At 47.4% G+C, this 16335-nt stretch overlaps 2 protein-coding genes across 5 annotated transcripts; one reads left to right on the top strand and one right to left on the bottom strand.

Moving 5' to 3' along the window:
- The first annotated feature begins 29 nt into the window (after positions 1-29).
- Lysmd1 (LysM domain containing 1) lies at positions 30-11031 on the top strand. Its single transcript, XM_090341031.1, has 3 exons — positions 30-818; positions 8930-9288; positions 9764-11031. The coding sequence occupies exons 1-3, from the start codon at positions 639-641 to the stop codon at positions 9900-9902; spliced, it is 678 nt and encodes a 225-aa protein (XP_090197157.1). The 5' UTR covers positions 30-638; the 3' UTR covers positions 9903-11031.
- Positions 11032-11381: 350 nt separating this feature from the next.
- Tipe2 (TNF alpha induced protein 8 like 2) lies at positions 11382-14721 on the bottom strand. 4 transcript variants are annotated; one of them, XM_090341036.1, is made up of 3 exons: positions 14643-14694; positions 13993-14057; positions 11382-12015 (listed from the first exon to the last, which is right to left on the bottom strand). In XM_090341036.1, exon 3 carries the CDS (start codon positions 11980-11982, stop codon positions 11428-11430), a length of 555 nt encoding a protein of 184 aa, XP_090197162.1. In that variant the 5' UTR covers positions 11983-12015; positions 13993-14057; positions 14643-14694; the 3' UTR covers positions 11382-11427. The 4 variants fall into 4 exon arrangements, with proteins under 4 accessions (XP_090197162.1, XP_090197160.1, XP_090197159.1 ...); XM_090341034.1 differs by having other exon boundaries at positions 13893-14057; XM_090341033.1 differs by lacking the exon at positions 13993-14057 and having other exon boundaries at positions 14643-14721.
- Positions 14722-16335: the final 1614 nt, after the last annotated feature.

Raw genomic sequence — 16335 nt, forward strand, 5'->3', positions numbered from 1 at the left:
CGGAGCCTTCTGGGAAATGAAGTCTTATTTTCAAAGCGCTTGCGGCTCGGCTGGCCCCTGGCCTTTCGCCTCTTGGCGGATCCGCTGCGGTTGGAGATCAGGACCCCAGGGGTGGTGGCCAAGTTGAAGACTGTGACCTGTCCGATCTGGAGCGACCCTTTGGGATCTCCGAGTGGAAAGTGTACTACAAACTCACGCAGACCTCACGCACATCGTCTGCAGCCACAGCCTACCTGGGATGGGCCTAATTTATTCCTAACCCTAGCAGCCGAAGCCCCGAGACGGGGGAGAGTGGGGATGTGGGGACCACCCGAGTCCCGGCTGCGGGATTTGGGGGTAATCTGAGGAGTGTGTGAAGGAGGGTGTCTAGAGGTGAAAGGTCAGAGGTCAGTGTGGCGAGGAGTTGTTGGGGGTGGGAAATTCGGAGGAGTCAAGACTCCGTAGACAGGTGTGTGGGTAAGAGGTGTGGAGGAAGGCAAAGCAGGGAGGAGTGGCGTCGAGGAAGCGGGAGAGTGAGGGGAGAAGAGAGGAGGGGGAAGGAAGATCCATTCCCTGAGCGCCTTCGGGCTGTCACTGCTCATCACTTAGCCAGGCCTCCCCCAGTTGCAGCCCCTGCTCCCCGCAGGGTGAGGAGATCCATGGCTTCTCCCTCTAGACAGCCCCCACTTGGGGGGTCAGGGCTGCTGCAGGGGAGTCGAGCTCGCTCCTATGGAAGCCTGGTGCAATCAGCCTGCTCCCCGGTGAGGGAAAGACGCCTGGAGCATCAGCTGGCGCCTGGAGACACCCTGGCTGGCCTAGCGCTCAAATACGGGGTGACGGTGAGTTTTCCAGGATTGGAGTGTGATTGGAGTCCTGTCGAGAACTGGGTGGCCCAGTCAGCCTGCGCTGATAGTTTCCTGATCGAGGTGTGGTCGATTCCTGTCTTTATACTTTTATTTTCCCGTCTTAATGTTGCCTTGTTCTCTCCACTATTCCAGTGGAGAGGAGCATCTTCTATTTATTATGCCAGACACTGGGCTAGAGGCTTTTTATTCTTTAACCCATGTGAGCCTCACATCCCTATCAAATAGACAACGATTGTTTTTTCATGCAGGTGAAGAAACTTGAGACTTTGGTTAACCAATTTGACCTAGGTCAAATAACTGAGGTCTTACTGTACAGCCCATACGATTAACCACATAGAAAATGTTTAATTGAGAATGATTAAACAGTTACAGCAAGTAATGAAGAGCTGTTTTTTGTTGTTGTTGTTTTGTTTTTTGTTTTTCAGTTCTAGTTTTTAAAGTGCCTCCTGGTATTCTGCTTTCTTTTCAATAAAATGCCATACCGGCATTTTCTATACAAGTATTTCAGGTCCTGTCTAGAGGAGATAGGTGTAAAAATATATCGCATTAAAATTGATCAGATTCCCTCCATTTTCTGCTTCATCTTATATAAATAGATGCTGAATTTAGACAACATTTCTGTGCTTGTTATATTTAAAACACTGTGGCAGCCCTTTTTAGAGATAGACACATAAATGTAGGTTTGTTGTTTTATGTGATTTAAAGCGTAAAGGGAAATGGATGAGGCTATAAGTAATAATTATAGGTGACAAAATGTTGTGTATATGGGTACTAAGAAGGAGTGAATGACATACATATTTAAAGCAATGGGTAGAAGCTTGATGGTGGTGGCTCACACCTGTAAATCATAGCTACTTAGGTTGCTGAAATCTTAGGATCTCTAGTCATATCAGGAAAAGCCTGTGAGACTTATCTCCAATTAGTCACCAATTAGCTAGAAGGGGAGCTAAGTGGCTTAAGTGGTAGCGAGCTGGCTTTGAGTAAAAGAAGCTCCAGGACAACACCCAGGCCCAGAGTTCAAGCCCCAGGACTGGCACCAAAAACAGAAACAAGGGGTAAAAACTCAGAAAATAATTGTTTTTACTTGCAAAGAGACAAGAGTGGCATCAGTTTAAGCTTTAAGGGTTTCCTTACTATTGGCTTTGAAAGACCTTTTTCTCCTATGTTCCCTTGTATAATCTATGGAGCCCAGTTGTTTTATATCTTTTTCTTTGCAATTGTCTGTTTAAAATATTTGTCGGGCATTGATGGCTCATGCCTGTAAACTAGAAGCTGAGATCTGAAGGTTGAGATTTGAAGCCAGCGGTGAGGAACTCAGCCAAATCCCATCTCCAGAATAATTAGCAAACATCAGGGCTAGAGGTACAGTCCACGTGATAGAGCACTGAGACTGGAAAACCTGAGAAAGTTTAGGGCTCCAGCTTCACATCCCAGTACCAGCAAAAAAGTGAGTAGCTTCTCCCCAACTTTTTTTTTTTTTGTGCCAGTCCTGAGGCTTGAACTTAGGGCCTGGCATGGTCCCTGAGTTTCTTTTGCTCAAGGCTAGAACCCTACCACTTGAGCCACAGTGCTACTTCTGGCTTTTTCTGTTTATTTTCTGTTTATGTGGTACCAAGGAATTGAGCCCAGGGTTTCATGCGTGCTAAGCAAGCACTCTACCACTGGGCCACACTCCCAACCCCTTCCCCAAACTTTTTCTTTTCTTTTTTTTGGCAGTCCTGGGCCTTGAACTCAGGGCCTGGGCAATGTCCTTGGGCTTTCTCAAGGCTAGAGCTCTACCACTTGAGCCACAGCACCATTTCTGGCTTTTTTTTTTTTCTACATATGTGGTACCAAGGAATTGAACTCAGATCTTCATGCATGCTAGGCAAGCACTCTACCACTAAGCTAAACTCCCAACCCCCAACTTTTAACTCTATATATACTCTGGCATGGTCCCCAGCACATAGATGCTTAAAATTTTTTTGAAGCCAGGCCTGGTAGTACATAGCTATACTTCCAGCATTTCAGAGATTGAGGCAAGAATATGTCAAGTCAAGGCCAAACAGGGCTACCCTGCCTTTAAAAAGAGAAAAGAAAAAGAAAGAACTGGACTATTCAGTGAACCAGCAATTGCCAATTATCTTTTTTCTTTTTTTTTTAGTTGGTTGTGGGGCTTGGACTCTGTGCCAGGGTATTGTTTCTGGATACTTTTTGCTCAAATATAGTGTTCTGCCACTTGAGCCACAGTGCCACTTCCAGCTTTTTCTGTGTATGTGTTACCGAGGACTTGAACCCAGAGCTTTGTGCATGCTAGGCGAACACTCTACCACTAAGCTACACTCCTGGCCCAAGATTTCTTTTTCTTTTCTTTTCTTTCATTCTCCACCACCCCCCCCCAACCCCAAAGATCAAACAAAGGGTTTCTGCAATATTAGGCAACTTTCATACCCCTGAACTCCATGTCCAGCTGGAGAATTTCTTTTTCATCTTTCTTCTTTCTTTCCTTTCTCTCTCTCCCTTCTTTCCTTCCATCCTTCTTTTTCTTGACAGTATTAGGGTTTGAACTCAGTGCCTCCTGCTTGCTAAAGTAGCCTTCAACCATTTGAGTCACACCTCTCACTTGGGTGCTGTCACTGAGCTTTTTTGCTCAAGGCTAACATTGTAACACTGGAGCCATAGCTCCACTTCTGAGTTCATTAGAGAGAAGTCTCGTGTCTGGGCTGCCTATGAATCAAGACCCTCACATCTCAACTTCTTGATTAGAGGCAAGCGCACTCAGCTCATCTTCTGTGCTAGGCCGGCCTTGACTCTTGATCACACCTTCTGAGTAGCTAGCTTTACAAGCAGTCTGCTTAGACTTTCTTACGTCTTTGGAAATTCTCTAGTGAGAGGCTTAGGTTCTGGTGCTGTTTTGCATTCTAGCTCTGTCATTTCCCCTTATCTGAAAACTGTTTTTCTACCATTTATGAAATAAGGGAAGTGTATTAATGAATAAAAATTACTTAATTTATTGCCTGTAAATTAGGAAAGTATGTGCCACACTCTATGCATACATTATCACGTATCATCTTCATAAGATTATGAAGTGCGGAAGGTGGGGTAGTACACTACCGAAATCTTAGCAACGGGGAGGCTATTATAAGGTGAATTACACATTTGGGGCTGGCCTGGGTTAGATGGTGGGACCTTGTCTAAAAAGGAAAGAAAAGACTATCAGATAGCTCTACTTCTGTTAGAAAATGAACAAAGGTGGATACTGGTGGCTTATGCCTGTGATCCTAGCTACTCAGCACGTTCAGATCTGGAGTATTAGGTTTGAAGCCAGCAGAGGCAGAAATATCTGAGGGACTCCATCTCCAAAATAAGCAGCAAAACAATGGGCTAGAGACATGACTCTAATGAGCAATAGCTGCTCAATTGTGGCTCATGCCTGTAATCCTTGCTACTTAGGAGGCTGAGATCTGAGGACTGTGGTTAAAAGCGGCCTAGGCAGGAAAGTCTGTGAGACTCTTATCTCCAATTAACCACCAAAAATCTGGAAATGGAGCTGTAACTTAAATGGTAAAGTGCTGACCTTGACCAAAAGTCACTCAGAGACAGTGACCAGGCCTGAGTTCAAGCCTTAGAACCAACACACACACAGAGATAAGGAAGCTAATTATTTCAAGGCATATTATTTCTTGGAGGATCTTGGTTCAAGATTAGCATGTGGGGCCAGGTGCATGGCCTCGTGATAGAGTGCTTGCCTCAGACCACATACACAGAAAAAGCTGGAAGTGGTGCTGTGGCTTAAATGGTAGAATATTAGCCTTGAGAAAGCCCAAAGACAGTGCCCAGGCCCTGAGTTCAAACCCCAGGACTGGGGGAAAAAAGAAAGAAAGAAAATTAGCATCTGTTAGAATTAGACCCTATTTGAAAAATCAACTAAAAGCTAAAGGATAAAATATGGCTTAAGTGGTAGAAATCTAGCATAGCAAATTTAAGGCCCTAAATTCAAACTCTAATCCCACTACCACAAAAAAAAAGGAAACGAGGCTTAAGAAGATAAAAATAATAATATCTGTTACCTTAAAAAAAAATTGTCAAGCTGGACACAATGGCTCATGCCTGTAATCCTAGCTACTCAGGAGGCTGAGATCTGAGGATTGCCGTTCAAAGCCAGTCTGGACACTAAAGACCACGAGACTCTTTATCTCCAGGTAACCAGTAGAAAACTAGAAGTGGGGCTGTGGCTCAAAGGATAGGGTGGTAGCCTTGAGCTGAAGACCTCAGGGACAGTGTCCAGGCCCAGAGTCCAAGCCCCTAGACCAAAAAAAAAAAGATTGTCAATATTGGTGTTTGAAGTTAGAAACTTATACTAGCACTGCAAGTGCTCTACCACTTAAGCCACACCCATAGTACCTATTTTCATCATTTTCTGCAGTTTTGGAAGTCAAAACCCTGTGACTTGCACATGCTAGACAAGTTCTCTACCACTGAGCTACAACCCCCAGCCCATAAGGCAAATATTATAGCAAACACTGCAGGATGTAGTAGGAAAAGTAAGAAGGAAGAAAGGAAGGAAGGAAGAGCTAAAAACTGTATACATTGAAAGTCCTGAAGACTGTAAACACGGAGGGTGTGATGGCTCTTGAGTAGATTTTCCCAAGCTGAGAAAGGGGAAGTGGGCAGACATTTCAAGCAGAAGGAACAGCATGAATAAACACCCAAAAGTGTCAACCATCATGGAACCATCAAAGAAACACAAAAAGTTCTGGAAAGCAAAAAACAAGTATAGATGGCTTTCTGCCGCAGACATTTCCTGTGGAAGCTGGTTTGAAAAAGCTTTTGAATGCTAATTGGGATTTTATCTTTTAGCCAGTAGGAGCCATAGGAGGTTATAAAGAGGTTAGGGGATTAATCAGGTTTATTTTTCTAGATGTTAAGAGGAAGACATGTAGAAATGAAAGAACAGTTAAACTGTTGGAATAAACCACATGAAAAATAACTAGTCATAAAATGAGAACAAATGTGCTGGACACTGCTGTCTCACTTTGTAATCCTAGCTACTCAGGAGGCTGAGATCTGAAGATCACAGTTCAAAGCCAGCCTGTACATGAAAGTCTGAGAGAATGTTATCTCCAGTTAACCACCAGAAAACCGGAAGTGGCACTGTGGCTCAAATGGTAGAGTGGCACCCTGGCCCAGAGTTTAAGCCTTACCACTGGCGAGAGAGAGAGAAAGAGAGAGAGAGACAGACAGACAGACAGACAGACAGACAGACATCAAATGTGAGAGATATTTTGTGTGTGTGTGCTGGTCCTAGGGCTTGAACTCAGGGCCTGGGCACTGTCCTTGAATTTCCTTTTCTCAGGCCAACACTTCCATTTGAGACACCCCTCCACATGCAGCTTTTTTTTAAGGTAAATTTTGGACTTTCCTGCCTGGGCTGTCCTTAAATCATGGTCCTCAGATCCTAGCCTCCTGAGTAGCTATGATTACAGGCATGAGCCAACAGCACCACACTGATCTTTTTCTTTTTAAGGGGTTGGTGCTAGGGATCATTCCAAGGCCTCACACATTAGATAAATGACCAAGCACTCAACTCAATTTTCAACTCCTTCAACTCTGACTTTTTTTCCTCCTTGCCAGTCTTGGGGCTTGAACTCAGGGTCTGGGCTCTGCCCCTGAGCCTCTCTGTACTCAAGATTAGAGTTCTACCACTTGTGCCACAGCACCAGTTCTGGCTTTTTCTGTGAATGTGGTACTAAGGGATGGGACTCAGGGCTTCATGCATTCTAAGGAAGCAGTCTACCACTAAGCCTCATTCCCAGCCTGGGACTTTTTTTTTTTTTTTTTTTTTTTTTTTTTGCTAGTCCTGGGGATTGAACTCAGGGCCTGAGCACTGTCCTTGGACTTTCTCAGGGCTAGAGCTCTACCACTTGAGCCACAACACCATTTCTGGCTTTTTTCTATGTGTGTGGTACTGAAGAATAGAACTCAGGTCTTTGTGTATGCTAGGCAAGCACTCTACCACCAGGCCAAACTCCAGACCCAGTCCCTTGTTTTTTCATAGTGAAATGAGGTCCCTGAGACTCTTTAGGGATCCAGAAGGTCAGAACTATTTTTATTGTAATAAAAAGGTGCTATTTTCTTTCTTCGTTCTTGTTTTCACATGAATGCACTGTATTGTCCAAAGGCTGTATGTGTGATATTGCAGGTTGAATTGGCCAATCTTGTGGCCTTGTGTTAAATCAGAATTAAAGTGTTTTTCTAGTTTTTGTTGATTCTGATTTGAAAAATAGTTTTTTTTTAAAGAAAAATAGGCATTTTTTTCCATTAAAATATTTTTATTTTCTAAAAAGTTTATCAGGTGATGGTTGTTGTTGTTGTTTTGTTGGTTTTTTGCCAGTCCTGGGCCTGGGCATGGTTCCTGAGCTCTTTATCTCAAAGCTACCACCTCATTCCTGGAGCCACAGTGTCACTTCCGATTTTCTAGAGGTTAATTGGAGATAAGAGTCTCATGGACTTTAGTGCCTAGGCTGGCTTTGAACCTTGATCCTCAGATCTCAGCCTCCTGAGTAGAATTACAGGCATGAGCCATCAAGCCCAGCTTCCTTCGACATTTTTTCCTCAAGGCTAGTGTTCTGCCCCTTGAGCCACAGCACCACTTCCAGCTTTTTCTGTGTATGTGGTACTGAGACATTTGTACCTAGGGCTTCGTGCATGCTAGGAGAGCACTCTATCACTAGGCCAAACTCCTGCTACTCAGCTTTAATTTTTTTTAATTTATTTTTTAAATAGTGAGGTTTGAACTCAGGGCCTTACACTTACTTGCTAGGCAGATAAGCCTCCACTTGAGCTATGCCCCCACCCCTTTTTGCTTTCATTTCTCTTTGATGCTGGCCAGCCTAGACCCCAGTCCTCCTACTTACATTTTCCACATAGCTAGGAAGACAGGTACATCCCACAATATCCAAGTTCTGTTCATTGAGATGAGGTCTCTGGAACATTTTGCCTGGGTTGGCCTCAAACCACATTCCTCCCAAACATCACTTCTCAAGTAGCTAGGATTATAGGCATGAGCCACTGAACCTGGCTTTTCAGCTTGCTTGCTTTCTTCTCTTTCTTTCTTTGTTTTATTTTCTTTCTTTATTTTTTTGCAGTTCTGGGCTTGAGCTCAGGGCCTGAGCATTGTCCTTGGACTTTCTCAAGGATAGAGCTCTACCGCATGAGTCAGAGCACCATTTCTGGCTTTTTTCTATGTGCGTGGTACTGAGGAATAGAACCCGGGTCTTCGTGTATGCTAGGCAAGCACTTTACCACTAGGCCAAACTCCCAGCCCTCTTTTCTCATTCTTTCTTTCTTACTTACTTACTTTCTTTCTTTTTGTGGATCATAGGGCTTGAACTCAGCCTGGGCACAGTCCCTGAGCACTTCAGTTCAAGGCTACCGCCCTACCCTTGAGCCAAGCCCCATTTCCCATTTTCTGGAGGTTAATTGGAGATAAGAGTCTCAGGTCCTTTTATGCCTCAGCTAGCTCTGAACTTTGATCCTCAGATCTCGGCCTCCTAAGTAACTAGGATTACAGGCATGAGCCACCACGGCCGGCTTTCAGCTTTCATTTTAAAGACCTTAAATTTCAGCCTTTAAGTAAAAATCTTTTTGTCTCAGTAATTTGAAAAGTTACTCTTTTAGCAAGCATGAGTGTGAGTTCAACTCTTAGTACTACTACAACAACAAAAAGGATGACTTTAGCCCTATCTTCCTAATAATTAGTCATATTGTCTAGTCTTATGGCCCCTTTACACTTTGTTTTATGCCGTTCCTGGGGCTTGTACTCAGACCTAGGTTCTGTCCCTTAGCTTTTTCAATCAAGGCTGGTGCTCTACCACTTGAACCCAGCTCCACTTATGGCTTTTTGGTAGTTAAATGGAACTAAGAATCTCACGGACTTTCTTGCTTGGATTGGCTTCAGTGATCCTCAGATCTCAGTCTCCTGCGTAGCTAGGACTGTAAGCATGAGCCATTGGTACTTGCTTTGAAACGCGTGACATGCTACATAAGATTGACCATTGTTACTGGCATTAATTTTGGTGACTTTTTTTGTTTTGTTTTTAAAGATGGAACAGATTAAACGTGCAAACCGCCTTTATACGAATGACTCCATCTTCCTGAAGAAAACCATCTACATTCCTATACTGACAGAGCCCAGAGACCTGTTCAACAGCCTGGACTCTGAGGAAGAGAAGGAGGAGGAGGTACACTTAAGTAAGGATGAAGCTCATTCACACTCAGCGGAGAGGAAGAAACCAGAGACAAGTTCTGGACGTGCCAATGGTGAAGTCCCCTCTACACCTGGCCAAGAATCACCCCCACCTGTCCATGACCTCTCTGCCTCTGATTTCCTTAAGAAGCTTGATTTACAGATCAGCCTGTCAAAGAAGGCTGCTGCCCGGAAGCTGAGAAAAGGGGAAAGTGGGTGAGTGTTGAGTGGTTCCTTATATCTCCTCCATCTTATGCAGACCACAGACAGTGCCAGCAGAAGCAAGGGGACACATTTTCTCTAGATGGCTCCAAGAAAATGGGGCCAGAGCCAGTGGAATGGGTTTAGGTGGTAGGGAACTAGGATGATCCTTCTTCATGCTGTGCTAATCAGCGGGCACTCAAACACTTGAACCATGCCCCCACTGCTGGTTATTTGGGAAATATAGCTTTGTCGATTTTTCTACCCAGGATTTTTCAGGATTGCTGAACTCTAATCCTCTGGATCTCACTGGGAGAGTAGCTAGGATTATTAGAAGTGTGAGCCACCACTGCCTGACTATTCATGCTCCACCTTAGAGCAGCCAGTTCATGCATCGAGAGAGGACGATAACTCCTCTGAACTGCTTCTCCTTGGCCCATTCTCAGATTCTTACTTTGATCTGTCACCTTCCCCCCCTTTTTACATGCAGGGTACCCGGGGAGCATGCAGCTGTCCATCAGAGCTCCCCTCGGATGCAGCAGCGAGCAGTCCTAGGTCCTGTGCCGCTGACCCGGACCTCTCGGACCCAGTCACTACGAGAGCAGGAGGATGAAATCTTCAAGCTCTGATGTCCCCAGAACAGACTGAGAGAAGCAGGGTATAACAGAAACAACTTGCAGGGAGAGGAGCCTGAGGTGAGGCTCAGGAGCATGGCCTTGTCGCCTGCCTCCCTCTGCTCCAGCCATCTTCCCCAGCCTTCTTGTCCATCAAGAATGCCTCCATCTGGGGCAGTTGTTATTCTTGTTACTCTTATTTTGGTAGGAGTAGGAGATGGGAACCAGACTCCTTCCCAGTTTGAGAGCTGAATCTAGAGTTGTCTTTTAGATTCAGAAGGCTCTTTTACACACTACACACACACACACACACACACACACACACACACACACACACCCCTTCATTGACCATTTCCTGGCTTTAGAGCAGGGAAACTAGATATTCCCCTTCAATTTCTTCCCCATCTCCAATTAAGTTACCTAACTTATTTGGTGCTATATTGAAATACTATTTATTTGCTGTACCTTAAGTCCTTCCCACTCAGCTGATACAGTGGACTTCCAGAGCTCTGGGGGGAGGGGAGCCCCCAGGGACAGCAAGTCCAGAGCTGCTGGCTTCTGCCCGCCCCTGCCTCCTTAGCTAAGCTTGTTACCCAGGGCAAAAGAACCAGTTATCTAGCATCACCACACAGAGTGGTGGACTCTATTGAGGCTTTTTCTCAGTGTCATGGTAAAAGATTTGGGCTGTCCTGACTTCCTAACCAATGATAGCTAGCTTTTTCACAATTCCTGTTCTGGGAAAAGACAGCTACATAAGGACCCAAGCTCAGCTCTCCCAGCTCCCCTGCTAGTGTCTCCTCTGCTCAGCCTGTGGGGTGCTAAGGGATGGGAAATAAATGCCTTGGGGCTTGAAGAGAGGGACAGTTGTAATGCCCCCTTCCCCTCGGAGCCTGTCTGCCTAGGCCTTGCTCCTCACTGCGTATTTATTTGCAATGTGTAGCACTGATCTGCAGTACAGTTTGTTTTTGTGCACGTGTGTCTTAAACAGAAATCGTAGTCCAGGGAACCTCAGTAATACTGGAAATATGCCTCAGTGTCCTGTGTGGAAAATGGTAAAGGTGAGATGAGAGATGTTTGTATACCTCCTTTCCTCTGCAACGGTCCTAGGTACAAGAAGTTGGAGAGATTAAACATTGAGCCCTATGCATGTTGTAGTCGCTTTATTTCCCTGGTGAGAATCTCTCCTCCCTGGCCTCTTCTCCCAGCACTGGAAACAGAGCGTCGGGTTGATGTCCAAGCTCTGCTTGAAGCTAGAAGTCTACCATGTCTGGAAGGGCTACCATCCCCTGGCTCTGTCGTCAGGGTCCCCACAGGGCTCTCTGGGCGGAGCCCCCCTGCCCGGGGGCCCAGGGACAGGGCTTTCCGGTTTGGGGCATCCTTCCTGGGAGACAGAGATCCCGGTTTCACTTCGCCTTTTTCAGGCAGCTCGGTTGCCTGGGCTGGGGCTGGAAGGGAGGCCTCCGGCTGCCCAGCCGTGGCCCCTGCCCCGGCGGATCGGGCGGACCGGGGCAGGGCGGGGCGCAAAGCACGGCCTCGGTGGTCAGAGCTTCCCCTCGTCCAGCAGCTTGCGCAGCCCGTCGCAGATGCGGCCCAGGTGCGGGGTGAAGTCGGGCCCGTACAGGGCGGCGAGCAGGCCCGGGTCGGAGAAGTGATCGAACACGCGGCGGATGCGGCCGTGGGACTTGGCCGTGAGGTGGTGGGCCACCAGCTCCAGCAGCGCGTCCCGGCACTCGGCGAGCAGGCCGGCCAGCACGGCGGCCTCGAAGGTGAAGTCCACCTCCCCGAAGCTGAGCGCCGTCATGGCGCCCTGCCGGAGCTTCTGGCGGAAGCGCGCGGCCAGGGCCAGCTCGTCGGGGGCGAAGCAGCCGTTGCGGTGCAGCACGGCCACCTTGACGGCCACCTTGACCAGGTCCTTGATCACCCGCTGGGCCTGCGGCCGGCTGCGCGTGTACTCCTTGGACACGCGGTAGAGCTCGTCCAGCACCTCGCCGCTCGTCTCGTCGATGAAGAGGTGGACCACGGACCTGCCCGCCATCTTACTCAGCAGCTTCTTCTCCGCTTGCAGCGCCAGACTCCTTGAGCTGAAGGGCTCCATGCTGCCCGGGTGGGGATGCCGCGTGCGCAGTCACTAGGAGAAGAGGCCACAGGCTTCCTGAGAAACAACCAGGCGCGGGCGGCCGCCGCGGCTCACGCCCCTCATCCCGGCCGCGATCTGAGGACCCAGGTTCAAAGCCAGCCGGGGCACTGAAGGCTGAGGGACTCCACCCGACTAGAAAACGGGAAGTGGGGGGCCGGGAGTTTGGCCTAGTGGTTAAAGTGCTTGCCTAGCATGCACGAACACCCGGGTTCGAGTCCTCGGTACCACATACATAGAAAAAAGCCAGAAGTGGTGCTGAGGCTCAAGTGGTAGAGCTCTAGCCTTGAGAAAGTCCAAGGATAGTGCTCAGGCCCTGAGCTAGAGCCCAGGACTGGCAAAAAAAAAAAAAAAAAAAAAAAAGAGAAAAACGGGAAGTGGGGCTGTGGCTCGGGAGTAGGGTGGTAGCCTTGAGCTGAAGAAAAAAGGAAAACAGCCCGCCATGCTGTGGCCTTGAGTGAAAGCGCTCCGGGACAGGGCCCAGACCCTACGTTCAAGCCACACTACTGACACAGAGAGAGAGAGAGATGGCTTTCTCATTTCTGTTGCTTGTTTGGCTTCTTTGCCATCTGGTTTCCCTGGGGCCTCTCATTCCTGGATATCTGGCTCCTGCTTTCTTCTCAGTGCTGTAGAAAATCTGAATCTCCAAAAACAGCCCAGAAGAGCAGTAACGGCTCTGCCTCCCACCAGTTGTCCTAAGTCAATTACCTTATTGCCACTAGAATGGAGAGAGTATGCTTTCTTGACTAGTAATTCTTACACTGCCGTGTGCGTGTGCATGTGTGTGCACGTGCGTGTGAATGCACATGTGCGTGCATGCACATGGATGCACATGCACAAGCACACATACACACTAGGACTAGGGCTGGAATTAGACCCTTTCATTCTCTTTTGACTTTTTTCTCTCAAGGCCAACCCTCTACCACTTAAGCTACACTTCTACTGCTGGCATTTTGCTGGTTAAGTGGAGATAAGCATCTCTCAGATGTATCTGCTGGGACTGGCTTTGAACCTCAGCTCTCAGCCTCCTGAGTAGATTGGAATACTGGGACGAAACCCCCTAGCTTCCCGAGCTTCACGCATGCCATTTTTAAAATTATTTATTTTTGCCAGTCCTGGGCTTGGGCTCAGGGCCTGAGCACTGTCCTTGGGCCTTCTCAAGGATAGAGCTCTACTACTTGAGCCATAGCACCACTTCTTTTTTCTATGTGTGGAATCAAACCCGGGGTTTGGTGCATACTAGGCAAGCACTAGCCAAACTCCCAGCCCCCATGCCATTTTGAGAGCTAATTCTATTCTCTCTCAAGGAGCTGTAGGTATTATTGTCCCCGATGTCCAGCTGAGCAAACTGAGGATCATGTGAAATTTACCTAATATCAAACACAACTTTTTCTGACTCCAAAAGCCCATGTCAGCAGCTATGCTTTATTGCCTTGAAAGTAGTGAGAAAAAAGTACTCCCAGGACTCCCAATGGAATAATTAGGGCCAGAAGCATGGCTTAGTGGTAGAGTGCTTGCTTTGCATGCATGAAGCCCTGGGTTCGATTCCTTGGTACCACATACACAGAAAAAGCCAGAAGTGGTGCTGTGGCTCAAATGGTAGAATGCTAGCTTTGAGAAAGTCCAAGGACAGTGCTGAGGCCCTGAGTTCAAGCCCCAGGACTGGAAAATAAAGAATTTAACTTTCCTGAGAGCCAACGTGCCAAGTGTTCCCTGTGAGAACTCAGCCTTCCCACCGGGCGGTATCCCTTATTTTGCAATGAGAGAACTGAAGGTGAGCGAAAGTAAGCAACTTGGCGGAAATGCCAAGAACCTTCTGGAATGTTCCCAGTGGTCTGAAGCATGGAGAAAGTGCAGAAAACTGCCAGTACTTAGCTCTAAAGTCTGCTCAGTTGAACTGAGGACCCTCTGCCTGTCTGCTGCATGTGTCCAGGGTTCTCTCCCTGTGGTTCTGCTTGTTTTGCTTCTTACTTCCCCCTCATCTGCTTTGCAGGATGTGGCTGTGACCGCAGTGAGGAACAGCCTCACCCTCTCCTCTAAATGAAAAAACAGGAGTCTGAAGAGACAGGGGGCATGGGTAATGGGTGGGGGGTCCTTCCCTAGTCCCACCATTCCACTGGGAACCCACATTTCTGATGCACTCCAGGCTTACCCAGACCATGCTTCACTCCCGGAAGAGGTGATTGCTCCATGTGAGCCTTCCTTCCTCTCTGGCCTTCCTGTTACCCAGGTCTCCATTGCCCTCTCGCCATCTCGAATTTTGGTCTACTCTGTCTCCTTGTTATGGCCTTCCTTCTCTTGTCTGGGATTTTCCCGTGGTTGTGTTCTCTGCCTGCACCTGGCTCATCTACTGCCATGTCTCTTAAGATTTCTTTCATAGCTCAATTCCTCTATCACAAACTCATGTCCACCCCTGTCCTCCAGCCCTAACCCTTCCTCTGTCCCAAGTCCTATCTTTATTGCAGAGGCTACTTTTGCTCTAGGAGACCCATTATTTCTAGAGGTGAGAGATTCACAATATGGAAAAACAAACGCAGGCTTAAAAAAAAACAAAACCGGGGACCTTTCTACCACTGTCACCCTGAAGCTTACCCTTCTGTCAGTCATGGCCGAGCCCTCACCTGCTATGTCCTGGTGGCCAGTCTTGTTGTCTAGGGTGTCCCGGAGCACTGACAGAATGGAGAAGCGCCTGAGTGAGAGGCACTTTGGCCTAACTCCACCCCTCAAGCTCCGCCCACCTGTTCTACCCAACCTCCGGTTCATCACTCACTGAGAAGGCCCAAGAACGACCTTTTGACAAAGGTCAAAAGGAACAGACTCCTGTGAGAAGCGGACTTGACTCTGAGGTAGGGTGGAGGAGCTGTATATCCCCACTTCCCTCAACATTTCTGCTGTTCTCTCTCTTTCCTTGCTGGGGAAGAAGTAAAGTCCAAATTGCTGCATTCAGATCCAGTGGGGAAGTTTGTGAAGACAGAAGAATGGTGCAGAGAGGCAAGGGTTGCTAGGCATCTTCTGCCTGGCAAGTAATGGTGCAGATTGTCCCAGCCTATGGTACTTGAAGGAAGGTACTGGAGCTAGGCTGCTGAATCACCTGTGACCAGCAGGGGTCAGGAGTGCACTGCATTTCTAGAGGAACAACCTATGGAGTGGTGTTGCAGTTTTAGGGAAGCAAACACGAAGGGGCAGTTCTTGAAGGAAGCAGAAGTATTTGCCCTCAGCTATCTTACAGTGGTACACATCTGTTATCCCAGCTGCCTGGGAAGCGGGGTTAGGAGGGTCTCAATCTCTGACGGTTCAGGGAAAAGCTTTGAGGCCTTATCTAAAAAAGCTAGAATAGGGATCCCGAGTTTGGCCTAGTGGTAGAGTGCTTGCCTAGCATGCCCAAAGACCTGGGTTCAATTCCTCAGTACTACATACATAGAAAAAGCTGGAAATGATTCTGTAGCTCAAGTGATAGAACCCTAGCCTTGAGAAAGCCCAAGGGCAGTGTCCAAGCCCTGAGTTCAAGAGAAAAAAGAAGAGGCTGGGAGTGTCTCTCAAGTGCAAGTTCAAACCCTAGGACTATCTTATAACAAGGTCAGGGAGAAGGATTTAAGCATACATGATGACAATTTTTTTTTTTTGTCAGCCACAGGGCTTGAACTCAGGGCCTGGGCACCATCCCTGAGCTTTCTTTTTCTCAAGGTTAGCACTCTACCATTTGAGCCACATCACCATTTCCAGCTTTTTCTGCTTATTTGGTACTGAGGAATGGAATCCAGGGCTTTATGTCTGCTAGGCAAGCACTCTTCCACTAAGCCACATTTCCAGCCCTAATTCCATTACTTTTGATGGAAATTTAAAGAAGCTTGATTCACACTGACAGTGGAGAAGAGGTAGACTTGTAAAGGTAAATTCAAGTCTCTAGTAGCCAGAGATGGGGATGAAGCACTTTCTAGAAGACAGAGCAACATAAGCGCACATGGAATCAACCTAATCCGTGGCACTCACCAGAAGTGATAACTTATTCTTTGTGTCTGGAGCATAGGTTCTCTGAGAAGTGAATAAGGAAGAAACTTCAGGATATGACAGGCTTTAAAGTGTTCATGGATGGGCTGGGAGCGTAGCTTCGTGGTAGAGTGCTCACCTAGCATGCATAAAGCCCAGGGTTCAATTCGGTGGTACCACATATTCAGAAAAGGCCGGGAGTGGTGCTGTGGCTCAAGTGGCTGAACGCTAACCTTGAGCAAAAGGTGTCCAAGGACAGTGCCCAGGCCCTGAGTTTAAGCCCCAGAACTGGCAAACAATAAAAATAAAAATAAAGTGTTCCTGGCT

The sequence above is a fragment of the Megascapheus bottae genome, chromosome 10 (genome assembly GCF_031878675.1).
Source record: "Megascapheus bottae isolate mThoBot1 chromosome 10, mThoBot2.hap1, whole genome shotgun sequence".
NCBI lineage: Eukaryota > Metazoa > Chordata > Mammalia > Rodentia > Geomyidae > Megascapheus > Megascapheus bottae.

Coding starts and splice junctions, on each gene's coding strand:
- Lysmd1 (XM_090341031.1), top strand. CDS start 639: ATGGCTTCTCCCTCTAGACAGCCCCCACTTGGGGGGTCAGGGCTGCTG. Junction 819..8,929: donor CGCTCAAATACGGGGTGACG/GTGAGTTTTCCA, acceptor TTGTTTTTAAAG/ATGGAACAGATTAAACGTGC. Junction 9,289..9,763: donor CTGAGAAAAGGGGAAAGTGG/GTGAGTGTTGAG, acceptor TTTTACATGCAG/GGTACCCGGGGAGCATGCAG.
- Tipe2 (XM_090341033.1), bottom strand. CDS start 11,982: ATGGAGCCCTTCAGCTCAAGGAGTCTGGCGCTGCAAGCGGAGAAGAAG.